We start from the raw sequence: 26,771 nt of genomic DNA, 5'->3' as shown, positions 1-26,771 counted from the left end.
ATCTAGGCTGAGAAAATACAAAGGAACAATGCAAGCACAACAAGACGACTAAGAAAAAGCATCGAAAGAGCTCAAAGCATTCCAAAAAAATGAGTCCTAAGATTTGAAGACTGATTATTTTATGAACCCGTTCTTCAACTAACATCTGGTGATTAATTTTCTAGTAACGATGACTTCATTTTAGTCTTCAAACAGTTTCTCTGAAGAATTTCACTTTCTGTGCAACTTTTTTCTCCCTCCATTGACAACTCCAGTGATTAGTTGCTACCAAGAAGCTTCCTGTTCAGGAGGAAGAGTTTAACTATTTTTTCCACAGAAGCAATAATGCACAAAACACACTTGATGCTCTATATTGAACACCTCATAACAGGCAAATGCAGAGCTCCAACAAAAATTTTCTACTGCTATTTCTGTTATAATCATTCCAACCTGCAGCTTTTTTGCCTGCCATGTTTCCATGAATGTTGCAAACTTTAACCACAGAATTTATAAATATATAGATGTCCAAATGCAAACACTAAATACTTCTTATATGTTTTATAATATGAAGGGACAAATGTAAGCCTCTGCATACTGTAACAAAAACCAGCTTTTAAAAAATTGGATTCAAGAGAACAACATTGGAAACACTTCAGCAAGGCATTAAAGATAGTTTAAGCTGTAGTTTAGTATGTCTTAGGATATAACATATTTTAAAGTGTTGACTTTCTTAGTATGTTGTGAAAACTCCAGAGCAAACAGGGCTTCACAAGCATGACACACATTGCTGCTTGTTGCACCACCTCGCTGAGACACTTTGGAAGGGTTTCAGTTACTCTGCTTTACTGCTGGGGCCACAGAAATGATAGGCAGGGAAGGCCCAGGATTTACAGTTACCTCTTTTGTGGTTTCCGCACAAATCCATACGGGCCCAAGACGTTTGGTGGCTAGTTATTCTTCCAAACTACTCGGGTCCCATCTTGGGACCCAACAATGAAGAATACAGCCCTGGGAAGGCCAGGAGGAGCTACAATACCATTGTCCTGAGGAAACAGCAAAGATGCAACTCGCAATGATCTACCATGCACGAGGCGAGCTGTTTACAGCAATTACTTCGGTTGACTTAGTTCCTACCAAATAAACCCAACCATTGGTCACTTCACGGACACGTTTTGTACAACACTTCACCAAATTCTGGTCGGGCTTCCCCTGTGCACCCCTCACAGCCTGGTAACTCCGAGGATGGTGCGCATGATGCAGTAACTCCACCGAGAAGGGCCAGTGCTGTGCAGTACCTCAGAAGGAAATCCTCTTCCCCAACCTCCCCGAGGAGCAAGGAGGGCAGGCACCACACAGCAACACGGCACGAAACGCGTTTCAGGATGGCATGACTAAACCCTGGCAGCTCAGCACCAGCAGAAGCCCTCCCAATATAGCACGCACCACGCACTCGAGGGACACCTACATACGTGTCACTCAGGCGGCAACCGAAGTAGTAAGACAGCAAAGCCCCTAATAAAAAAAAATAAATAAATAACAGCAGTAAAGAAACGCGCTTCCCACCTTGTTTGAGCTGGCATTTGAGGGCAAAACTGACCAGAGGCGGGGGAAGGGAAACGCCAGAGGCCCGCTCCCGCTGCACACCCGCTCTCCGGGCACCTTCCTCGGCGAGGAGGCAGCGGCGCCCCCCGGCAGGGACCCCGGAGGCCCGGCCGCCGCCACAGCGGGCCGGCAGCCCTGGGCGAACAACCGCCGCCTCCCCCCGGCTTCGTTGTGGTAACCGCGCAGGAGCCGGGGCGGATACTCACACGGACGGGCGGAGAGAGAGGAGGGGAAGAGAGGAACGACGCAGAGATGCTGCGGCCGCCGTCTCGATGAGCACCTCCTACGCCGCCCGGGCCGGCCCCCTCGCGTCGCCGGGCGGGGAGAGGCGGTGCTTGAGGGGGGCGGGAAGGGAGACGAGTGCCGGGAGGGGTCTCGGTTCCCTTCCCTCCTTCCTCAGCCATTCGGGAGCTGGGGAGCCAGTTGGGGTGCTCGATGAGGGGATGGTGCCCACGCTGAGGTGATGGCGCCCCGTACTGAGGTGATGGCGCCCGTGCCGAGGGGATAACGCCCACACTGAGAGGGCGGCACCCGAAGTTAAGGTGATGGCGCCACAAGTTAAGGTGATGGTAACCCAGCTTGAGGAAATGGGGCCTCAGGTTGAGGTGAGGGGGCCCCGTGGTGAGGCAACAGGGTCCCAGCTTAAGGTGATGGTGCCTCGGGTTGAGGTGATGGGGCTCCACGTGGAGGCGATGCTGCCACATGCTGAGGTGGTGGTGGCGGCTCGGGTTGAGGTGACGGTCCCCATGCTGAGGTGATGGTGCTCCTGATTGAGGTGATGAGGTCTCACATTAAGGTGATGGTCTTCCATGTTAAAGGAGACAGATTTGTGGAGCATATGGAAGTACCTGTTTCTACCAGAACACGTCCATCCCTCAAGATTCACCCAGATCTCCACATCCTTGAATCTCACAGTAATTACTGAAGATAAATGGATGAAGCCTTCAGGCAGAGTTTCGTTACTTCTGGCACTGATTAGGTGGGTGGCAACTACCACTAATGATCTGCCACTGTAAGTGGTAGTGACCTGTGTAAGGGTGGGAAAGATTCCAGCTCTTTTGAGGGAGGGCAGTTGAAATAGCAGACCGTGGCATGCCTTTAATAGCAGCAATATGACTTTTTAAGAAAGTAGGAAAGAACTGTGAAAAGAAAGATTCAAAACAAAACAAACAAAAAATGGTCCCATTATTCATTATGAAAGAGATTTAATGACATGATCATGTTTTTTTTGCTGAGCATATTGAATTTTGAGTTGAACCAGGCTGTGCAGCCAAGACAATTGTTGTGTATATGGCCCTATTTAATTTGGCACATGAATATAGACACAGAGTATGTGTATGTATGTGCGCATATATGCAAACACACATTTTAAAATACATATAGGGAACGTGGCAGAATACTACAAGTAAAGAAAGAAAATCTCCCGATAACATAACTGAACTCCTCTGTGTTAACCAGATTCTATTACTACTGCTACAGTGTTTAATGGAGGTTCTTCAACTCACTTGAATTAACTTTTCATATTTCATGATGTATTTCATTCTCATTTTTCATGAACCTTGCTCAGCTCACTGTTGAAATGTTGAATAATCACAACTGCAGTTGAAATCAATGGGAGCTGTATTTGGAAAACACCATGTGCTACAAAACACTAAGCATTCCAAAAATTCTCTGTTATCTCACATTGCACGTTAAGTAGGTACTTTTGCCCTTTGTTTTTCCTGTGCATCAGGTTCCTATTTGCAAAATATACCACTCGTAAAAAGGTATAATGAGAATAAATCAGTTAATATTTGTAAAGTACTCAGCCTAACTTACATATTCTGCAGAAATTCAGGCAACAAAATAAAAAGTACTATTCATATGAGAGCAATTCAACTCATTTTCAGTAAGGGAGGAATGGAGCTTATAAGAAAGGTAGTACGTGATAGTAGTAAATTGCCAACCTCTACAGCAACATGATTTGAACCAGAAAGGCCCACAAAAGACTAAGCAAATGAAAGAAAGCCTTTGCTATAGCATTAAGCTTGTCTAAACATTTTGAAGGTGCAAATTTATAAAAGTTACAAGTTTGCAGTACTGTGAAGGCAAAAGTTGCAAGACTGTCACTTTAAGGACAGATGCAAAACTGAGTTCAGAACACTGGGGCTTGGTGTAGGATATGTTATAGACAAGCTAATTATACTCTTTGCTCAAAGGAGAAAAGCGAAGATGCTGACTCTTCACCCAAATCAGACATAATTTCTGTTTTAAAATGAGATAAAGTCTTCTCTTTGTAGGAAATATATTTGCTGTAATGCTTGAAAAAGGTAGAGTTTGAATAGCTTATCTCACAAACTAATTCCATGATGGATGCAATAGTTATAGAAAGATAATAACGTAATCCCCAGTCCAAAAAAAATCACTTCTGAAGTCCTTTTTGTATTGTATAGAAATGTATTTTATAAAGTACAAAAGGGGGAATTCAAATAACACTGAACTGAACTTGAAAATTGCCACTGATTTGCGTGGAGCTAGGACATCATCTAAAATATTAGGAATTGTATGTCAGGTTGGAAAGTCATAGAATCTTATTAAAAACTAAAAGAAAAACAATCAAAGCTCCCTCTAGCTCTATGGATATACACTTGAACTGATTTTGATATATCTAATTCAGGGTATGATGTGTAAATCCTAACTAAAATTGGTAGGATTACTCATTCAGACAAGAACTGGTTTTGTGCGTAAGCACTGCAGGACTAAACCTTCACTGTAGTTAGGTTTATTTTTTTATCTTCCTCTCCACTTCTGAGAATTAATACTCTGATGAGAAAATAATCTCTGTTTACACAGAACTAACAGCATTACAAGCTCTGCTTCAGGTTAATTTAAAAATTTAATTCCCCTAAGTAGTTTTGACAGAGGCCCAGGCAGTTTCCTGAATGCATTTGCTGTAGAAGGCCTCTCCACAGTCTGTCTTGTTTCTTGTGTGGCTCTTTCTTGAGATCCCAGAATAGATGTTGAACTCAGTCCAGAGCCTCATATTTTCTGAACTCTGAGGAATTAAGTGTGTGCTGGGAGTTGGATCTCTGCTTTTTGTTTTCTACCTGATGAGAGTAAAATAACATTACAGGAAACCTTCTGGCATGTTGGGCCTTCTCCAAAAGCTCTTGGACTCTGCAAGAATCTCTCTGTTGGTCATAATGACCAGAGATGTTGAAAGAACCTTGTACCTCAAGCCCTTTGGTGCAGCATCGGGATGCTTTGGCACTGTCATTGCAGTAGTGTTTTCACTTTCTGTATATGATGATTTTCACCTTTAATCACGTTAGACACATTACTCAAGTAATCACTTTTGGACACCCTGGATGGTCTGAGCTAGTCCTTAAATGAGCTTTGTGCAATTTAATATCCACTAAATAGAATAAACTGTACAATAAAACTATATTTAAGCTACCGTAAAGGATCAGCTTAAGGAGCAGAGCCTCTTTTGGTCACTGACTGAAATGGGAGCTGAAATTGCTACAAAACTACTTCACTATTTTGAGAGGAAATAGATTTCTGTGCAAAACTCTAAAAGGAAAAGGCATGTATATATGGAGACAAACAATCTGATACACAAGTCAGGCTGTCCTGTGGGTTAGGTTAGAACTAGCTTAGAAAATACTGTGTATTGTCCATGTTTCCATTACAGTTCTGTGCCATAAACTGAGCCCTAAACCATCTCTGGAGTGCAATGTTAGGGCCATAACTAAATATTCCAGCTCTTGGCCTTGACTTGCTCAATATCTCAGAAGCACTGGAAAGTTCAGAGCTTAGTTTTAAAATGGTTGCTTGTGCTCTTGAGATTATACAGAAACCTAAGCATTCACAAGATTAGGGCTTTGGCGTTCACCCCTTTTTTCATACGAATTTTATCATTAATCTCATAGAAGTAACTACTGAATGTGAATAAATAAGTGTCTCCAACCTCAGCACCAACACCAGTTGTTTAAAAGACAATTCAGGGCTCTTTGACACACCAAGCCCATCAAAATAGTGACAGTCTGAAACCAAAAGCATTTTGCAGAAGTCTCAATACTTCTAAACACTTCTACAGCACTTAACTTTAGCGAGATGTCTCCCCTCAAAACAAAGCCCATGAGTACGTGCTTGTGTTCACTCTTGTGGAGTTGGCTTCCTGAAGGCCTTGCAGTTTGCTCCTGCTGTAAAGAGCCCCAGGCCTCGTTCTCTGGCTGTGGCTGGTGGCTGCTACGAGTCAACAGGAGCTGTAAGCGCACCCTGCCTATGGCAAAGTAAATGTGTGTGCGCAGCACGGCACGAATATGGCAAGGCTTTTGCCACGCGAGGAGTTTTTTGGACCAGGTGCTGTTCTACGAGCAGTCGCAGATCACCAGAAGGAGTGTGGCGGCGGGCCTCCCTTGGGGCAGAGGGGCCGTTCAGCGGGATCGCTAACGTCCCATTTCACTATTCCACCACTGTTTTACGTCCGAAATCCAGTTATTTAGGGGCAGGTGCCGACGCGAGGACGGCTGAAGAGGGGCTCTGGGTGTCGTACACCTCCTCCCGGCCTGTGTGGGGCCGGCCGGCCGGCCTCCCTCCCTCCCTCCCTCCCGGCCCCGCCTCCGCCTCCTCCCCCTGCCGGCCGCCGGGAGGCGCGGCGGGGGCTCCCGCCAGGAAGCGGCCGAGCCGTGCCGAGAGCCGAGCCGAGCCGTGCCGCGCCGCCGCCGGGCATGAGCTCCGGCTCCCCCGGCGGCCGCAGCGGTGCCAGTGGCGGCGGCGGGCGGCGGAGGCCGAAGGGGAGGCGGAGGAGGAGGCGGAGGAGAAGGAGAGGGGCCCCGGCAGCGGCCGCCTTGGCGGGGGGCTGCGGCGGCTAGCGGGAGATGCGCTGCGTGCCCGCGGCGCCCCGAGCAGCATGTTCCCCGCTGCCGACAGCGCTAGCGGCACGGCCGGGCAGCCCGAGGCGCCGGGGGTCGCCGCCGCCGCCCCCCCTCCGTGCTCGCACAGCAGCCGCAGCGGCGAGGAGGAGGAGGAGGAGGCGGCTGAAGACGAAGAGGACGGGGACCCCGGCGCGTCCCGCTTCGTGCTGGCGGCGGGGCTGGCGCTGCTGGCCGTGTCCGTCGCCTACCTGGGCCGGCAGGAGGCGGGGGGCTGCGGGCCGCTCTGCCTGGCCCTGCCGCTGCTCCGCCTCGCCCTCTACGCGGGCTGCGCCGCCGCCGCCGCCGCGCTGGGCGCCCTGCTCGGCCTGCTCTGCCGCCGCCGCCGCCGCCTGCCCCCGCCGGGCTTCCCCGCCGCTCCCCGCCCGCGGCTGCCGGCGGTAAGTGGCGCCCCGGGACCCCCCCCCCCAACCCGAGCCTCGGGGAGAAGTTGGGCGCGGAGCCGGGGCGGGACCCGGCCCCGAGGGGGCTCCGCTCCGAGGGGGCTCCGCTCCTCGCGGCTGCTGCTGGCGGAGTGCCGTCAGCGGGGGTGCGCGAGGGGGGACCCCGAAGCCTGGTGGCGTTGGGCAGCGCCGCGGGAATGCCCTTGGGGCAGTGCCAGGGCGCTCTCGGAGCGGCTCGGACCTCTGTGCAAAGATAAACCCGTTTTCCGTACTTCTAGGCGGTACCGATTCGTTCTCACGACCTCTTCGTAGCTGGCTGTTAGCAGTGTTTTTCAGTCTCTTCCGAGCGGTGCTGATGGCACAGGGGTTTGGGAGTCCAGGTAGAAGAGCTAGGCAGAATAACTTTGTTCCCATCCACTCCAGTCTCTCCAGAGCTATTCCTAAACCAGGCTTGGAAAACTGCTGCCGGAAACGAGGACCTGCTCGCCCTGTGCTCCGCACACCGGTCGCAGGGATGTGGTGTTTGCCATCGCAGCGGGGGCTCCAGTACGGTGTCCCCATCTGCTCACCCGTGAGCCGTGGACCTCAGCGGGGTGTTAGCAGGTGAAGTGCTCGGCAGCAGACAGCACCGCCCAAGTGCTGTTTCGCTTTGACGGTGTCACACGAGGTATCTGAGAGCACTTTGGGAAGAAAAATGGGGCATGGTTTGCGCCACCTCGACGTACAGGCTAGCTGCGTCTCGTTATGCCTGGTACATGCCTTGTTCTTGTCAGCAGCAGGTACATAACTTGTGCTGTCGCTTGTGTAGGGCTGCAGCTGATGCAGCCGAACTTGCAGAAAGCACAGGGTGCTGACAGGGCAGAGAACCTGTTAGACATCGCTCGCTGGTGTAGTTGGCCATCTTTCCGTCTTGCCAATCAGCTCAGCTAACGAACTGCAGCCGTGATTTATTTCTTCATCCTTTGACTGGTGGAGGGAAGGAGACTGTGTTTGTGAGTACGTTTTTCCAGGCCTGTGTTTAAGGGAAGCTGGCAGAACGTTGCTGTCAGTAGACAGGATGGTTTGGCTGGGGGTTGGTGACTTCAGCGAATAGTACAGCTTGCAGAGGGGTGTTTACAATCCAGTTGTGGCAGTGGGTGCATGTTATACTGGTTTTGGCCTCAGGGTAGGAGATTAGGAGGCAAATGAATGGGAGAAGAAGAAAATTAGAAGATGTTATGCAGAAAGTCAGCAAATGATAGGCAGAAGGTACCTGTCCTGTGTGTAGTGTTAAGTGAGCACAGCAAAGGATGGTTCTGCTGGTTTTTGTTGTAGCAATGTGCATTAGGTTCCTAAGGAGTCCTGGTTAGTAAGGGACTGTTTGTTTTTGCATTTTACCATTCAGCTGCCTTAAAACAGAAGAGAAAAATGCATCATTAATAAATCTCTTCAGATTTGTAGATTTGCATGTTTAAGCAGTAGTGTTATGGTTCCAGTGACATTTATGTGCTGGCATCCTTAGCTGAACATCTTTGCGTGTATTAAGTCACTTTTAAGAGAACAAATTGTATATGTACTGCAAAGAACCTTTCCATAAACTTAATAACTGAAATCTCCCCACTGCTGCAATGAGGAGCAGCCTTGCAGATTTGCGAAATGGACAAACAGTGAAAAATCAGTTTAATTTGGGAAGCCCAGCGTTGAAGGAAAAAAAAATAAAGTGAATTTATAACTCTTCTCCCCGCTCCCCTTCCTTTGTGAAGAACACAGTGCATGAGCCCACTGAACAGGAGTGAAAGTAGAAACGTCCAGAGACAAATGCAGTCGTTTCAATTACTGTGCCCTCTGTGAACGTTGTTTTTGTGGTCTGCTACCGCCTGTTTCTCTTTGTTTTTCTCTGCCTGTGTCCATCCATTGGATTCATCTGTATAGGTAGTGCATGCTTGCTCTTGTTTTGCATGGTCTAGTACGTGGTGTTTGGATTTGTTGGAGCTCTGCGGTGTGTGTTGGTTATTTCAGAGCAGAATTGAAATCTTGTGTTTGAAAGTCTCTGCCAAAGCAGCACTACCAACTCCAGCCTTCCTTCTGGGATTGTTTATTTACTCTCCCCCGATCCAGTTAAAAACTTTTCTTTCTTCCCTCCCTGCGCTGTTATCAAAATTTAATCTCCCTGTATGAAAGGAAGGGATTGTCTAAAAAGGAGTGAGGTATTTTACCCTTTTCAGAAGCTATAGTTCCAGGCGTCTTGCTTGGGTTTCTCATGCCTTCAGTGTACAGGTCTGATTTATATATATATACATACATATTTTTTCGACACAAAATGGCTTAAAGTCTCCCAAGCTCCTTGAAGTACTTCTTCTGAACATCATTTTGTGTATGTTTAGCAATTTTCCTGATTGGTGCTTCAGCAACATGTAGGTGGAGAAAATAATAATGTCTGGATAAGCAGCATATAGAAATGTAGGCCATCCACTAAGATTTTTATTTGCAAGTATCTGTTGTACGTTTATTTAAAAAAAAAAAGTAGGATAATCTTTTTATTATACATCCTATTCTTCTTCTGCCTTCTTATTATCATTCAGTTGTTACTTTCCCATTTTCATGGAGCCTTATGATGTTTATTGTCTCTTCTGGGAGCTGGTAGCAGGGAGACAGTGAAGCTAGAATTCCTTGAACCTTATCGCATCTTTTGTCCTTCAAGAGTAGGAAAGAACCCTATGTTGGTGTAATGCTTTTTTTTTTTTTTTTTGGGAGGGGGGGTGTCTTACAGATAGAATCTTCTTTTGCATTTGTTATATGTATGTGAGCTCGAGGCAGATATGCTCATTTATCATTCTTTGAATGATTTTCATACTGGGGTTAACATGAGGGAAAAAAAAGCATATGGTGATAAATATTTACTCTAGTGGGAGTCAGGCTCAGCTCTTGGAAAGTGAGTGGGAGTACTCAATCGACTTCAAAGGGACTTGGATTGAGCTCTTTATGCTGTGCTGAAAAATCAGAGTTTTTTGTTAAGTTCTCTATTCTACAGGTACTTACAGTGCGGGTTTAGTGCTGTTGAATTTCATGAATATGTTCGTGCCAGTGGATAATGCAGGTGAGGAAGGGCAATACTGTAAGTCTGGACTTAGCAATGTGTATTCCTTTCTTTATCGTGCTTGAATTTGCTTCTAGTGAAACCCATCCTTCCAAATACGAAGCTTTGCTTTGTCCTAAATGGTGTTTTTCCCCTTTGAGACTTGAAAGGTGAAGACTTCTGTTAAAATTGGGTATCTCAGTAAGGGCATCTGAAACCTGCTGAGAACTGCAAAGAAAGGTATGCAATTTATATTCTCACGATGAAGTGCATTTTCAACGTAGTCTATCTCTATGTGAGAGCTCTGATCCCAAGGTATAGCTGGGCAGTGTTCTAGATTCCCCACAAAGCTTGTTTTTTCCCTGTATCCTTTTAATACTTTTACTTGAAAGAGAATGGAAGAGCGATGTATAGTCAAATCATAATTTTAATTATTCGTTCACATACCTGCAGGAATTAATAATATTGGCAAATAGTTCCTATTCATACTTAAACAGTAAAAATCAAATGACACTGAAATTGTACGCTACATTATCAGGTATTTTTCAGCACTGTTCAGGAGCCGTTCTAGGACCAGATGATTTGTGGCAGAGGAGGACAGCAAGATGCAAGACAGCAGAAAGGCATGGCAAACCAACAGCACTTTAGTTAACATGTGTAAGTCCCAAAGGAGATTTTCACCTCTCAAGTATGAGCAGATGTGCTAACACCAAAGATTGCTCTGGAAGGGACTTGTTACATGCCACCTTTTTTAATTCAAGCTTGTTCCCTGCACTGCTGTCAGTTTGTGTAGTTGTAGGGGGGAGATGGCTTTGACTTCTATGAAGAGTCACATTAACTGTGGCGGTGGGAAGGAGAACACGTTTTCCCACATTTCCAGTGTGAGTCGTGACTTCACCAAAAAAAAACTGGCAGGACAGAGTTTTCTTTGCAGTATTTTGACTCTGATTCAAAGCAAAGTCTCTAAGTAACGTGGTTGGTTTATCAACTGCATTTAAGTAATGCAAACAACAAGGAGTTCTTTATTAGATTCAGGTGCTGCATTATAAATGCAGATTAAATGAATGATACTCTCTATAGAGAATGAGCCACCTGGTTTGCCTCGCAGCAGTAACAGAAAATAAAAAAATGTTGCTGGCTTTTGTTTTGTTTTCAGCAAAAAGTGCAGTGATTCTAATGTCCTGCTTTTAGTTTCCTGTGATTGCCAACGGTTCTGAGTGTTTCTCTAAAATTCAGCTCCTGACATATTCAATTACTCTTGGTTGATTCTGTTTAGTAGCTCTCCAATTTTAGAAATGTTTTGCTCTTAAGTTTTGGCCACTTAGGGGGACTTCTGTGACAATGTTTTATTGTTCCATCACTGAATGTGGATTTTTCCTGAATCTGGCATTAAAACGAAGGTGCAGGTAAACCATTCCTCTTTGGGTCAGGTAATCACCGAAACCTCTGCATCCTGGAAGATAGGACTGTTTTCATTTATATCACAGAAGAATGAATAGTGAGATGATGGGAAATGGTCTGTGTGTGATCTTCTCTTTTCCAGGAACATAAGGGAGGCAGAGTGTTGCATCGTGACTGAAGTAGTATTTACTACTGTAAGGAAACATCTGTCAGGCTCACTTAAAGCTGAATTGACGGAGAATTAAGTAAAGTATTATCTGAAGCTGTAACTCTCTATCATAGAAGTCCAGTCTGATGTTGATGTATGCTATACAAAGAGAAGAAGAAAGTTAATAGGGTAGCAGGGGATGGAGCAAGCAGTGATGAGTAAGTAATTGGAGAGTTCTTGTCTGCTGCACTAGATGTAGTCCTTGCCTCATAGAGCACAGGTTAAACATGTGCAGCATGCGTTTATATTGTGTGGCCTGTCCTGAGCGCTGTTTCAGTTTTGTTGTAATTGATTTAATGTAATAGAAATAATTGTTAATTTTTCTCTGCTTCTGGCTTTAATTCCATGGCAGAGTAAGGAAGTGTGTGGCTTGCCCGTGCCGTGTGTCTGTCTGTCGTGGTTTAAGGATTGCATTTGATGACTGAGTGTTGCGGGTTGATTTATCGATAGTGCCAGGTGTTTCTGTCTTCTCTCAGAATAACCATTTATATAGTGTATTTGTTGAAATACCTTCTTAATTATTATTTTTTCTTTTGAAGCTAATTTTAAGTTACCTAAATTGTTTTAAACCTATAAATGACATTAACTTTATTTTTGCTTCTGTAGGAGATTGAGCCTGAAAATTTGTGTTAAGTTCAATGCCAGTCTTTTTTTTTTTTTTCTTTTCCTGGGCCTTTCAAACTTTTGTTGTCTGCATCTTAAATCATTCTCAAAAGTATCGAACAATGAGTATTATTCAGAAGTCTCCAGGAAATACACACATCCTTTTTTTTTCTTTCTCCAGGCCATAAACAAAGGCAAGTTCAGGGAAAACTTAAACTGTTCCAGGAAGCAGACGTCCCTACTTGTTAGCAACTTCATTCTTTGCGCCTTCTTTCCAAATGTGTTCCCCCCACTTGTAAGTCATTTTGTCAAATCTTAAATAAATTTCAGGCTGGTTTCTCTCATTCCTCTTTGTCAGTAACCTCAGTAACCAAAACTGGGCTTCAGTCTTACAAGTCAGGAGTAGTGGGAACATACTGGGTTTTAAGAACAGCTAGGCTAGAGCTTTGGACTAAGTTAAATCCATTTATGAACACGTTTGGCTCAGTAAGGGTTATGCCAACTGTTTCATGAAACGTAGCACTGTTTTCTTGTAGATGAGTGGCATGAAGAAAAATGTGAAAACATCCAAGTCGAGGCTTTCTAACTGAACCTGTTCTCTGTGAGATGAGACATCTGCATGCATTCTCCCATCTGACTTGAGGCAGGTGGGAAGAAAACCTTCCAGTGAAATCTGCTGGATTTTTCATTCTCTCAGTTGATAAAGCTGAGTTTGGAATGTGAATTTTCTGAAATCCTTCTGTTATCACAGGTGCTGTACACCCATGTTAGCAGGCTGTCACTGCTGTTTTTAAGGTGGCTGTTGCCATATGTTGTCCAACTCAGGGTGCCTGTTTATTTAGCTGATTCATCTTTATTCTCACAGACACAGACATTTTCAAAAACAGTGCTAAGCTATTAAGTTTTAATAGATTTTGCTAAATGCAAGTTGATATGACTGAAAGAAAAAACAGGTTCGATCGGCTGTTTTAGAAAAGGCAACTTAAGATCTGGTCCATTCTCAGGCATGAAATTAAGTTCACAGATCTGACGGATCATCCTGAATCATAGAATAATCCAGGTTGGAAGGAACCTCAGGAAGTCACCTAATCCAACCTCCTCCTCGAAGTGGGTCCAACTAGAAAAGGTTGCTCAGTGCCTTGTCCTTTTCAGTTTTGAATATCTCCAAGGATGGAGGCTCCACGGTCTTCCAGGCCTGCTGTTCTGGTATTTGACCAGCCTTGTGATTAAAGTAATTTTACCTTATATTTGATTGGAATTTCCCGTGTCACAGCCTCTGTCCTTTGCCCCTTGTCCCATACAGCTGCAAAAAAGTGTGGCTCCTTCTCTTTACCCTCATCTGGTGGTTGAAGACAGCAGTAGGTCTCCCTTTAACTATTTCTTCTTAAGCCTGAACAAACGCAACTAACCTCACTTCAGCGCGTTTAAATGCTTGAGTTTATTGATATGTTAGATTCTTACCTGTCCTTGAAAATATGCTTTTAAACAAAGTCAAAGATAGGTTTCTTTCTTGCTCTGTAATTTTCTCTGACTGTTCATGTCATTGTATGCAATGCCTGGAATGGTATGGAAAATTTCTCAGAAAAGCCAATATGCTGTGCATCTTTTTTTTTTTTTCTCTTCGGTAGTTACATTTGTGTAACTGCAAAATCACCACCGCTAATGGTCATGTTTGCTTCTTACCTTTAAAATTCTTTTTAATCATTTGTCTTGAACTTTCTCATTTTAAACAATGCTGTTAGCAGCTTCTCGTTTAAAATAAATAGTGCCTTTTAGAAATCAAATGTACCAACTTCAGAGAGCACTGCCAATGAAATATTCTAGCAAACTGAAACTTGAGTTTGTATCTCAGTGAAGTGCTGCCTGCTAAATACTGAGGCAATGGTTATGTTTTGTTCTCGACCTGAGTGTTCAAGACTGAAATGTTAAAAAAAATCAAGTGATGTAGGAAGCTTGCCTTGTGGAATTGTGTATATTGCTTCGTGCTGTTGCGTTGTGGAATGAGCTAGTTACAATTGTGGAGCCCCTCTTAAAACGTTTGTTTTGTGTTCTTTCTCTGCTGTAGAGAAGTCCGGAATTGAGAGGCTGGTAAGGAGGCAAAAGTAGAGTTCAGCATTTATAATTTTCTTATCTCAGTTGGAGTTTTGAAACTAGTTTTGAAGTGAGTAATCTGCCCAGTGCCTCAAGAGTGTACTTACTGATGCTGCAGGCTGGAAAAAACACTTACTGCAAGCTGTGCACAAATGGGGAGTGTTGATGTCTAAGTTGGGGGTTTGAGGTTGCTGACCTCTGTGCAGTTAGGGCTCAGGTTAGCAGAAAGGTTAATCCTGTAGTGTACCCAAAGCTAGCATAAGTATTAGAGAAGATTGAGTATGCTCAGCATTTAGCTTCAGTCTGGGTTGTGGCCTCATGCTTAGGAGCTAGCTTTACGGAAAGACCTGAGCAACTTTGCTCAGCAGAGCTCTCTGAATCCTTTTTTCTTTTCCTTTTTCTTTCCTTTACCCCCCAGAATGTATTAGGGATGTTTAATGTATCTGCGAGTCTCTCCCTTCTCTTTTAAATTTGTGTGGTTATGAATCATCTCACATCGTGCTGCAAATAAAGGAGAAAAATCCTGAAGCACTTGTATGACTAGCAGTAAATCAGCTTGGCGTGGAGGAAGCACGATAAAATAAGCAGTCAGATGTGGTGTGCTGGAGTCTTACAAACGCTACTCTTGATTGTTCTTTCCAAACATAAAAATACTTTTGGGGACCATTTAGGTGGGTACGGCTTAAGCTTTTAGTACCAGCATCATGTTCAGGTAAAAGGGGGCCATGGAAATCTGGTGGTTCATTAATTGGATGGTCCTCTCTTCGTTTTAAACAGTTCTTAGCATTGAAACAGTAGTTAAGGAGGGGTAAGAAGGGCTGCGAGTGGAGGCATGCTGAAGTCTTGCTGCTCTTGCCATTGGTACTCTTGTCAAGAGGGGAGAAAAATGGCTATGAGACAGCAGCAGTGACTGGAAGAAGCCTAGAGGGTGTTTTTTGGCTCACCCAGATGCTGGAAGAAATTAACTGTGGGTGAAAGGAGGACTCTGGCAGCCTGGAAAGTGTCTGTGGAAATGGTGTGTGTTAGGTGCGAGAATCTCTGAACGGCTTCATTTTGTTGTTGTGCTGAGACCCCTTCACCTATGCCTCATTAGATGTGTTTTATACTGGGCTGCGTGCATCCATCTGCTGTAGAAGGAGAACATTACACCAAAATACACTGAGTAGTAAACTGCAAATCAGCTGAAATAATGGCATCATACCTTTAAAAACAGTAAAGGGTGTTTTTACTTAACCCCTCCTTGAAGTTGATACTGCTTCCTTTTTCTCTGCTTGGTGTATGTTGGAGTCATTGGTCACTTTGGAAGTGCCATCTCCTCACAGTGGAGCTGTGCTCTTTTTTTCTTCTTACATAAAGAAGTGAATTGGTGTAGCCGGACAGCTGCCTCTTAACTCCCCTTCCCCAGTTGTCTGCCACCACCAATTTTAGTTAGTTACATCTCTGAGTTTGAATTCCCATCAAGAGGAGTGAAATAAGCTGAGTGGTGGCAGGGACAAATTTCTATTTCTGACGTTAATTATACCCCTTTCTATATAGGGACAGCATGAATCACAGAATTCTATCTACACCCTGAAAAATGTTTCTTCGTCCACCCACCTGTTTGGACACTAATGCTTCAATACAGACAAATGTTTGTATTGTACATCAGCGTAAAATGCAGTGGCCAGACATGTTTTTGAAGGAAGAAGCCCAAAAGAATGTGAATTAAAATTATTCTAAGAGAGCTAATGGCTTCAATTTTATTTTAAAAGTGGTTTATGAGGCTAAATGAAAGCCCATGATGGCAGTAGGCTGTAAACATTTATCTGCTATTGACGTCTCTCTCTGACATCTTCCAAAGGTGTGAAAGTACAGAGTGTAGGATTTTCAGTTGTTCTATTAAATGCATGTCCTGTGCTCAGTTGCATTGAGTTTCAAATGGATGCAGTTCCCTTCTACAAACAAAGCAACCTTAAGATGATCCGTCAAGTTGTAGAATGTGCAATACCCAACAACGGGCATCCGTGTGTGCTTAGTGTACAATGTATGGTGTATGTATAGAAAACTGACACTCATGTGTTTTAATCATTTGGAGTGCCAATATCTATATTAAAAATAAAAATAATACACTCTTACCACCTTGAATTCCAGTTCTGTTTTTGTCGTTCTTGATTTATTCCTTCTTCTTATGAATGTTCTCTTTGAATTTCAGAGTAATTGGCCTGGGAGCTGCCATGATTCAGTTCCGTCAAGGAGAGTAGTCATTTCTCACAACATGGATAAAGCACTGAAAGAAGGTGAGTCCTAACTTGCACAAAGGAGCATTAGATCCTGTATCTCTCTTGTGCTCTTACCAAACTATGGCTGCAGAATATGCCAGGATTTTAGAATGTGACCCTGGATTCTTATTCCTTGATAAATAAATAAAATCAAGTCTTGGTCTTGCCAAGAGTTCTGATGCAGTAGGTAACATGATGTTGTTTTTGCAGTTTAGCTGACATCTTGTTATTTTAGCTTCTGGTTTTCACAGAAATATGTGGAAATTATGTGAAAATTGAGTCCTTTATACATAAAACAAAAAACCTAACGTTTCAAAGATTCGATCAGGTATCTCTGAACTGATAAAATCTAGACACTTGTAATCAGTCTTCCCATTTAGTCAAATTCTTGTCATGAAAACAATCTGAAATATCATCTGTACTTCTGGCTGCTATGGTATATGAAATCTGTGGATCACCAGTGCAATCCTTGGCTTTAGGTTGTGAAATGGGAACTATGGGTCATATAAATTCAAAATAGTTTTATATTTTTTTTAAGAAAGAACTGCTATTTCCACACATGTTTTTCAACTGACTCCTGACTATAAAATATTGTGGAACCTGAAGTTCTACAATAAAGTTGAAGATGAGTTTGAAGCAAGTTTTTTTTTTAATTTGTTACTGTAAATGTTTTGCTAGGTTGGAACTTAGAGAGGATTTGTGGGGAAAAAGCTTGTATATTAAGAGAAGAACATGCATATCCATTTGCCTCCTGTAGTTTTAAAAATATATTTCTAAAATTTTGTGCAACTTGGGTGTTTTGTAAATATTTCATCTTTCTTTTGTTTTTTTGAGATTTCTTTGCAGGGAAGTTTTTTTGTTACCTTTTCTGCATCCTAAGCTTGTATTTTACAGTTACTCTGTTTTAAACAAGCTGGTTTGGTTGTCTTAGAAAACTTCTTAGGATGTGTGATGTTACTAAAGTTATTTTTACGAACAACTGTTATCAGGATATGTAGCTAAAACATAAAATTGGAACAGGTTACTTACTATTTCATGTTTCGGTGAAGGTGAACTGTTATAAAATATCATTTGTTAGCAGCAACATTTCCACCTGGAATCTGTCAGATTATTGGATTCCCAATGACATGAAATGGATGTAAGGTCTAAACATTGCATTAAGAAAGAAGCACAGACAAGTTATTTGCTGTATTGTCCCATGCTTAATGTACGTTTGGATAACCCACAGTGGAATTTGAAAAGAAGCCTTCAAATTATCAGCGCAGAATCAGAGGTAGAGGGGCTGTTTGGGGAGAGACCAGAGGCACTGTGGGTCACTGGGGGGGGGGGGAAGCATTTTGTTACACTTTCCTTCTGCTGCTTGCATAGAAGAGAAACAGCTTCTGCATTTTTGACAACATGGCAGCTGCTGTCATCTGAGGTTATTTATTCATTAGGTTGTTCAATTGGGTTCATAAGTCCATCCTTACTCAGTCAGGCTGCAAGTAAGTTAACAATATACTCGTGATTCATTTTTCAGAGCTGAGACGCTACTGTTGTGACAACTTACTTAACTGCTATTTCTTTTCAGAACAGCTTTTACCTTCCATTCACGCTCTGAATTTTGGAGAGCAAACTTGTCAGATTGGTTGTACTTCTTCCAGGCCTGGTTAAATGACTAATAAAACCAGCTTGTTCTCTGTTATGCAGTTTAACAAGGATGAGACTTCTCACTCTACCACAAGTAGATTCAAGCAAGCATTTTTTCCCCCAAAGCGTTTAAGTCAGCTCACATTTGAGGTACTAAATGAATTCAAAAAAAGAAACATTTTACTTTTTTATTATACTAAAGCAGTCAGTCTCTCTGAAAACAGACAGGATACATTCCTTGCCCTGTGACAGTTCTGAAATACGTAATTATTTTAATACTATTAACACCCTTTTTTAACAAGCTTGTAGTTAAAAAACAAACAAAAAAAACCCCACAACTAGTGATATAAAAATAAAAAACCATATCCTACGTTTATTTCTGTTTCATTAGTGTCATATGCTAATGTCAGTCAATCTTACAGTGATGAGTATTAAAGTATTTGTGAACCCTAGGAATTTTTGCCAACTTCTTGCTCTCCAGGTCTAATGTTCAATTCAATAAAATGTTTTAAAAAGTCTGATCCATCGAGTAGACTTTTCAGTTCCGTATTTTCAAGCTTGGAACAGTTCAGATTCCTAAGTTCAGATTCCCAGATGCCACATGAGGTTTTGAGATGTTGTCAGAGTGAATGGGGTTTTGCAATGTATTTTTAAATCGGATTTTGCTTTTATTTACATTACCTTAGAGATGCAAGGATAACGTTTTCAGAGGAGCCAGTATCACTTAATTTCAGACTTGCTGTTGCCAGTAACGAAGAGACAGCCTTTTGATTAGTTCTGACTTCTTCAGCTATTTTAAACAGTCAGTTTACTGTTAGTTGTTAACTGTCTTGCATCCCTCCAGAGTTACCTGTTGACTTCTGCTCTCCTGCCACATTTTTGCTGATGTTACAGCCAATCTGCATGCACTTTTCTCTCTCGTTAGAGTGACACCACATTATTGCACAGTTTTCCAAGGTTCTGTGACACCTCTCTCTTGACAAGCTGTCTTGTGCTATATTGCATTTTCTTTGTTCTCATGGGCTGTTAAGTTAGTTGGAAGGATAGACATCATTGGCTATCCTTAGTTTTAATTGAAGGAGTTGTTATTGTTTCCATTTCAGTCATTGGTGTTATTTTAATAAACTTTTTGTAGTGCTTAGATAGTTTTCCTGTGATACTAACCAGCAGACAATAATCGCCTTCATCTTGAATAGCTTCTCTTGCTGAAGCCAGTGTAACAGTGTCTGGAATTGTCATTCGACGATGGCAGTCACTTACTCCACCAAAAAGGAACTTGTGTTTACATCTGTTTACAGCTGGGTTCTCAACTTCACTCCTATCTCCTATAGACAAGCAAGTAACGTAAAAGGACAGTGCTTCAGAGTGCTTCTTTGCTCTTAGTTGTAGCATCCTTGCATAAGCTGCAGATAAAAGGTGAGGGAAAGCTGTCTACTATCCCTGCTACCGTGTGATGTTTCATGAAATCTAAGCATGCAAAATTGGAACAAGTGTAATGCTATACAAAGATTTTCTTTCTGCTGTATTCAACAAGGAAAACAAACTTTCAGTTTTAAAATGGTGAGTCCTTTTTTTAGCCAGCAGTGCTTGGGTGATTAACATCAAAATGTGTTTTTCCACGATTTTTCATGCTTTTTATTGACAGGTGAATTTGATTCTTGTTCACCCTTCATTTCTTACACAAAGAAAAGATAAGCCAGTTTTAGAAATACTCTTAGCCTTTTCTTTTAACACTTACTGTTCCTTACCTGGTAACGTCATGTTTTCATCCCGTGTCATTTGGCAGCTCAGGAATGCCTCTCTCAGCAGCAGCCGTGCTCAGTCAGACCCAGCTCCTCTTGTGCAGCACGCTGTCGAGGCTGAGGGCCCTAGCCATCAGTAGGTTTCTGTGCCATGAGTGTAGCCGGACTCCCAGGAACTAAATTTTAATCTTCCATTTTTAATTGTTTGATATTCTGTGGTCTTCTAATGTTCTTCACAGCCAATATTCATCTTCATTACCTTAATAGTATATGGAAAATTGGTCTTTGTATTATTTACCTGCTTTTCTGGATTATTTATGAGTAAGTAAAACAGTATGGATCATAGAACAAATTCCAGCAGAACTCCACTTCTGAAATTCTTCTACTATGAAAACTGCTTATTTATTCATTCCCTTTGTTTCATACCCCTGAAAATATTTCTGTGCCAGGGAACTGTCTCTTACTCTGTAGCTGCTTAGCTTCCTTAACTCCTGTGTTGAGGCTGCCTTGTTTAAAAATATTTTGGAAATTTCAAAGTTTATACCCGTGGATCAGAACTCGCCCATCTGCATTCTTGTTGACCCTTTAGAAGAATATCAGAGTAAGGTTTCCATTTACAAAAGGGAAAACATTCCAGTTTAAGACCCACACATTGACATTTAAGGAAAAAAAAAATGCAATACCTTCTGTGGCGCTAGTTGAAAAGCTGTGTCTTTTTCCACAGCTCTCAAAAATCGGTTGTTTGGGTCCAAAATCTGACTGAGGCCTAATTTGAATTCATGTTCTCTCTGCTACTGGGATTCAAACACTTGGATCTAAGAACTCTCTTGGCAGAGAGTACACGGGCAAAATCATTTGAACAGAAATTAGTCTGATACTTTTTAATGTGTCTCCTGGATATTTATAACACATTTATTTTTTCTCTGTTGTTTGTATATTTGGAATTTTCCTTTTTTTTTTTCCCCTACACATTCATAGTAATTATTAAGCAAATGTCAAGAAAAAGTTGATAAAAATAACACGATGTGAAATGGGAAACTGTACAGGCATGGTCTTTTTTGCATAGGAGCAATAATAACATCTAGGCTATAAAAAAAAGTGAGTTTTATTGAGGCTGAATAATGTCATAAAATGTGACTGAACTCCCAGAAATACCAATATTTTTCCAAGCACAAAATTGACCAACAGAACTCAGATGTCAACATCATTATTGCCAGTGACTGGGGCAGGTTCACACAGTTTTTTGCCAGCCTCTAGCAGCCAGGTCTAAATAAAGGTTTAGTGAGCACGGGCAACTTCAATAAATCAAGATAATGTTAAGTATGAAACTTCGTCATCTTGATTTGTGTTGTATAGCTAAAACATAATAAAATCTAAAATACATCAGGTGAATAATGGCCTTTATACCTTTAGATTTAAAAATCACTATCTTGGAAATGACAGAGTTGCACATATGCAGATTATTTATTAGTGATTTTTCAGGGATTTCAGTAGAGTGGCTGTAATGTTTTATCTTGTTCTTTGAGGGTGAAGATGGGGCTTTTTTTGACTGAACTGGATTTGGGCAGTGGACAAAAGTAGTAGCTGTAACAAGTTGTATAGAACAGCTCTTTGCCAGGCAGTTATGAGAGCATATTGTCTTTCATCTGCTAAATTTTTATTTTCTTCAGGTCTATCTTATGATAACCACATCATGTATCTTAAATCTGGTGTGGTAGCAACACAGCATTATAGCTGGCTGTTTGGTGGTGGTTTGCTGATGCAGGATCCTAACAGAATTCGCCTTAATGTTGTACTTCCATTTTACTACCAGCGATACTTGCCGTTGCAAGCAAGTGCTCAGGCAAGTGTTGTAGCTGTACCTTCCTTTCTGTCGCTAATACAGTCACAGAAGAGTTTTGAAATTGATGTAGTGTAACAATTCTATCCAGTGCTTTCAGGAAAGGATACTTATTTTTTCTTTGCAAAGCAGAAGTCTCTATGTTTTTGCGTAGGGACAACGTTTCAGGTCTGCCTTTTGAGAAAATGGGTAGGTGTTTAGGCCTTATTATTCAAATTCCCACGCGCGTGTGTGTTTTTTCTTTTTTTTTTTCTCTCCCATAAAGCTGGGTAGTGAATCTTAGCAGTGTAAGAGCTGCCTAGTGTGGAGCTCTGCATATTGCAGATTTGAAGCTAGTCTGGTTCACTGCTTCTTGCGGTGCCACTGAACGTTAAATGAATGCAGAAGAAGGGTTAGCAGTTCCTACCTGTGTGGGGTTAGAGATGGAAGGAAGAGTCTGGAGGGGTGTCCTCACTAACCCGTCCACAAAACTTCTGGCTGCATGTCCCAGCACTCCTGGCAGTCTTTAAGAGAGCCATGGAGGAGGCCCATGTTCACACTGATGCAGGATTGTTTTTTAATCAGATTATAACAACTGGGGACTCAGATCTAATAACTAATTTAGAAAACTCTGTAGAAATTTCTACAGTTTTGCACCAGACTCATTGCTGTCACCACATCTGAAGAAATTTGTCTATAGCAGCTGAGTTAGCTGGGGTAAGAGACTGCCCTAAAGTGTGTTATTCTTATCCTGTCAGTCCTTTCTTGTCTTCTGACCAGTTGTTTTCAAAGCTTCAGTGCGTGATGGAGAAACAATGACAACAGGCTGATGGGCAGGTTTTTCCTTTGAAGAAAGCAAGCTGCGCTCTTGGATTTTTCTGTGTTTCTGCAGGGAGCTGAAAGAGACACTAGCTGCATCGCTAGGCAGGCACCTGAGGCAGCCACAGCACATCATGGCCAGGATGACACACGTGGATGAGGCAGGGTCCTATGCCAGGACAGGGTGCTGTTAGTGGCTGTGGCTGGTTGTTTTAATACTTTGCCTTGTTGGTATCTGGTTTTAAAATAAATAAAAGAAATGCTAAAAGCTGTCTCAGTGCTCATTTGGACGTATATTCTAGGCTTTAAAGTACCCCAGGTTTTATAGAAAGCAAGACACTTAAACGGTAGTGATTCAGGAAGGGTAACAAAGCTCACGGATGGCAAGCAAACCATAGAAAAGGTATAGAGGAAGAGAGTTATAAAAGGTAGGGTGCAGAAAATAGGGTTTAGAATGGGGAAATCCATTTAAAGCGTTCAAAGTGGGTAACTGACAGAAACCCAAGTGAAGTATTTCATACTTGCACAGCTTATTTTTTGATAATAATCGGAGACGTTTTGCCTTTTAGCTTAATATCAGTACTAGATCTCATGGATCTTTAATGTTCATGCACCTAAAGAGCCAGACCATCACCTTGCTTTGCCTGAGCAGCGGTCTTCCAATTGTGATAGCTCTTGCTTCAGGTATTTCAACAGGGAGCATAACAAATTTGCAAGAGTTGGGCTCTCGTAATTCCTTACTAATTAGCATTGTTGCATATTCTGATGTGCTGTCCCAGAGCAGAGAGACTTAAAGTTGTACGTAATTGTGATTATGGAGAGAATGAGCAACAGAGTTCATTCTGGAGAGGAGCTGCCTGAAAGTACAGTTATAAACTAAGGCTCAGTTGGAATAGGCGTGTGTTCTGAAAGAGAATATAGCCTGAGGGATAGAGATACAAGTTTTCTCTTGTTCTGTAGAGGTCTGCCCAATACAGGTAAGGAGCCACCACTCCTCTATACCATGACTCGTTGTCTTAGCCAAGGGATGGTGAAAAAGTATGCTGCTTCACTCTAAAATGAGTGCAAGTGTGTCTGTAAGAGAATCTGAAAAACTAAGTCACTGTCAGCCAGGGGTGATAATCACAAGTACCGAAAGGCAGTGTCTTTTGATTGCCTTCAAGAACACAGGTCTTTTTCAGGGTAGGTGAGAAGAGAATGTGTACTGTGATAGCCTTCCATCGCTCTTCAAATGCTGCAACTGAGGCAAAGCCATTAGAAAAAGGTGGTTGCAGAAGGACAGGGGGACAGCTGTGGGAAAAATAGATGCTTAAAATGTGCGTTGTCATGGGACACTTGAGATAAAGAAAAACCCTCAGTTTTCAAAATACTGTTCCTAATAGCTCTTAGGTGTATTGAGGGGTTATTCCTCAGCTTATCAGAAGCTTATCAGATCAGCAGAAGACCACTGCCTTTTGTAACTGTTATAATCACTTCATGGTATTTGTTGGTGGCAGGGCAGATTTCAATGAAATATAACTTCTGTTTTAGAAAAGTAAAGAAGTTGGGTCTGTATTAAAGTTTGAAATTATCATCTTGCAATATGACTCTGTATTTTTTCTCACATCTATCAAAAAGAAAACTTCAGAACCTCTATTTACTTATTTATGTGTTTATTTAGTGAAATGTTTTTCTGAATAATTCATTTGAAAGCCTTGAATTGACTTAGTAAATGACTGAACGTATTCCATCTCAGTGAAGTGAGTCAGTTTCTTAAACCTGCAGAATTGATTGATAAGGGTTTCTAGTCAAATGCTTCAGAAAATTTAATCTTTTCTTTTGAAATGTTTTTTTTGAAGTGATGTAGGATGAAGCCTCCTAGTATTTCAGGGAGGCAGAAGTATTCAGCATAAGTTGTTATGCTATTACTATGTTACTAATTCATTGTCATAGTGCCAGGGAGCTTTTTATAGTTTACTAGACTGCCAAAAAAATAATTTCAATCGAAGTGAAAGCTAAAAAATAGTGGAATCACATGATTTTTTAAACCATAGGCTTACAGTGACAAAGTAGGTGTACTTTTGACATTTATAAAAACAAAAAACTCTGAAATCAGGATGTCTGGTAAGGAACCACCTGCTCAGATTATCAGGCATGCGACTTTTTATTCTTTATTTTTTTTCCCCCTCCCTTCCTGTCCAGTTACCCCTCTGTTAATTCCAAGTTGATTTGCATCCCATTCACTGCCCCCCTCCTCCCCAGCTTCATTCCCACCTTGCTGGCTATGCTAAATGTGGCTTGTGCGTGCTTCCTTAAGGCTTCCTGCTCCCTCCCAGAACTCCAGGAACATCTGCTAGTAATGCATCAGTAAAACTGGAGACACACAAGTGTTGTCAGAAAGAAAAACTAGTAGAAGAAGGTGTTGTCATGGACCGCGCCATTACAGCAATCCTCTTGCTTGTAGCTACAGTTTGGAATATCACCTCAGCTTTGAAATTCATGTTGTCTTTCTAATCTACTTCTTCTCTTCCATCTGTAGCTCTACCAATCCTATAACGTCCTTTCTGTAGTGTTAGGTATGTCTATTGAGATACAAAATCTTACCACCTCCTCTCTTAACAGTGACTTTGGAGTGGAGACTGAGTTTGTGTCTGAAGAAGGTTGGTTTCAGTCTGCAGCAGCCTAGATACAGCCAGATTATGTGACAGTTCGTATAACCAAATCCGCTACTGAGACACAGAGCCTAGTTTGGGGTTAGTGTGTCGCTTGTAACCTGGCTGACCGAGCAAATCCACTTACAGGCTTTGCTTTGCAAAGTGACCTCCAGTAACCTGGGAGGTGCCGATTTCTGTAGCTTTGCCAACCTGGCACTGGGGAGAATTTAAAGCCTAAAGGAGAAGGTATGAAACCTGTTACCCATCTTATTACTGAGGAGATGGGTGGAGGGCTTAGTGTCTATCCTGGTGTGCCTTCCCCTTTCACAGTTCTTGCTATTGATTGTTTTGTTTCTCCTTTCAGTGTTTGACTACAGCTACAGAGATTACATCCTGTCCTGGTATGGGCCACTCAGCAGAGATGAAGGGCAGCTGTACCAGCTGCTGTCTGAAGACTTCTGGGAGATTGCCAAGCAGCTGCGACAGAGGCTGAGTCACATTGATGTAGTTAAAGTCGTCTGCAATGATGTAGTGAAAGCTTTACTCACACACTTCCGTGACCTTAAAGGAGCCAATGCCAGGTAAAAGCAGAACTGTGTTTCATTGGAATTTTCTGCTCGTCTCTTTGCTTTTAGTTGTGTGATATCAAAGCAATGAAGAATGTAACATTTTTGTAGGCAACTGATAAAACAGTTCATGTTTATTAACAGTTTTAGAGAGCTAGTGGGCTTCAAGGCACCTATAGGACCTGTGGAAGGAAATGTTTGTCCTTCTTTTTTAATGGTTGAGATTCACTGCTATTTCCATTTCATCTTTGAATTCTTTGCTCGCAGTAGGAGGCAGGCTGTCTGAGCAGTTCCTGCAAGTAGTGCGAACGTGCAAGGGAAAGGAGAGGCACTGTCAGAGCAGTCAACAAACGATAATGTAGTTATTTGCACCTTTCCCAAAATAGCATGAGGATTAATTCCATTCAGTTTTCTATTTCTGCTAGCCCCAGGAGGGAAAGCTTCATGGTTTCTGTAAGCGGTCTGTCCTGCAGTAACTAGATTTTTTCCTGGTGAAAAATTGTTGGCTGGATTTTCTTTCTCTTTTTAGGTTACCTTGTTAATTCCGTGAATTTCCTCTTTGCCCACTTAAAAAGGTCAGCTGTCTCCTAAATACTGTCGCACCCCAATTGTAATTGCATGTGGGAGCTCTTACGCCTATGCAGTTCACTGATCCAAATGAGTGGCGCATGGAATTTGAGCTTATATCTGCACTTAACTGCAGTTATCCTAACAGAAGTGTGCTCTGGTTGTTTGGTTTTATACTGTACATTTTATACTATGACACTGTTCTGCATATAGTTAGATTCACATATTTTTAACAATCTGGAGAGAAAAGATCAACTGGTTTTGGTCAGCGACCGGTCTCTGCGGTGCCATTTGCACGTCCTTCTGTTCTGGAGCAGAAGACAGAGTCAGCGTATTTGTGGTAGCTGCCAGCTTTATGTAACCTAATCTGTAGGAAATAAAGCAATGGAAACTAAAGAATGGTTGCCTTCAAGAAAAGAAGAAATTAATATGTAGGCATGTTACAGTAACATTGTGTCATCACAGTATTGTCCCAATAGCAATGCATTACCTGAATTCCA

The 26,771-nt window shown here is 42.4% G+C and overlaps 2 protein-coding genes across 15 annotated transcripts in view; one reads left to right on the top strand and one right to left on the bottom strand.

The window, feature by feature from the left end:
- Positions 1-1,917, bottom strand: part of CFAP97 (cilia and flagella associated protein 97) — a 29,515-nt gene extending 27,598 nt beyond the window's left edge. For 2 of the 11 annotated variants that reach the window (XM_080590176.1, XM_080590179.1), the window contains exon 1: positions 1,788-1,898. Coding sequence is in view for 1 of the 11 variants with exons in the window: in XM_080590183.1 (XP_080446309.1) it covers positions 1,543-1,559 (17 nt within the window). In the remaining 10 variants the exon portion in view is untranslated. Of the gene's footprint in view, positions 1-876; positions 1,023-1,542 lie in introns of those variants that run through there. The other 9 variants (XM_080590174.1, XM_080590182.1, XM_080590187.1 and 6 more) reach the window with 9 other exon arrangements.
- A 69-nt stretch (positions 1,918-1,986) lies between these two features.
- SNX25 (sorting nexin 25) overlaps positions 1,987-26,771 on the top strand; it is a 90,512-nt gene continuing 65,727 nt past the window's right edge. The window contains exons 1-4 of one of the 4 annotated variants that reach the window (XM_080590144.1): positions 1,987-2,123; positions 2,400-2,560; positions 16,430-16,514; positions 25,503-25,719. In XM_080590144.1, the coding sequence (XP_080446270.1) occupies positions 16,493-16,514; positions 25,503-25,719 (239 nt within the window). In that variant the 5' untranslated portion in view covers positions 1,987-2,123; positions 2,400-2,560; positions 16,430-16,492. Of the gene's footprint in view, positions 2,124-2,399; positions 2,561-6,208; positions 6,878-11,415; positions 11,703-12,188; positions 12,443-16,429; positions 16,515-25,502; positions 25,720-26,771 lie in introns of those variants that run through there. The other 3 variants (XM_080590143.1, XM_080590142.1, XM_080590145.1) reach the window with 3 other exon arrangements.

Source organism: Anser brachyrhynchus (genome assembly GCF_964034855.1).
Source record: "Anser brachyrhynchus genome assembly, chromosome: 4".
Classification (NCBI taxonomy): domain Eukaryota; kingdom Metazoa; phylum Chordata; class Aves; order Anseriformes; family Anatidae; genus Anser; species Anser brachyrhynchus.
The sequence above is the reverse complement of the archived record's forward strand: the minus strand, read 5'-3'. Positions and strand labels throughout refer to the sequence as shown.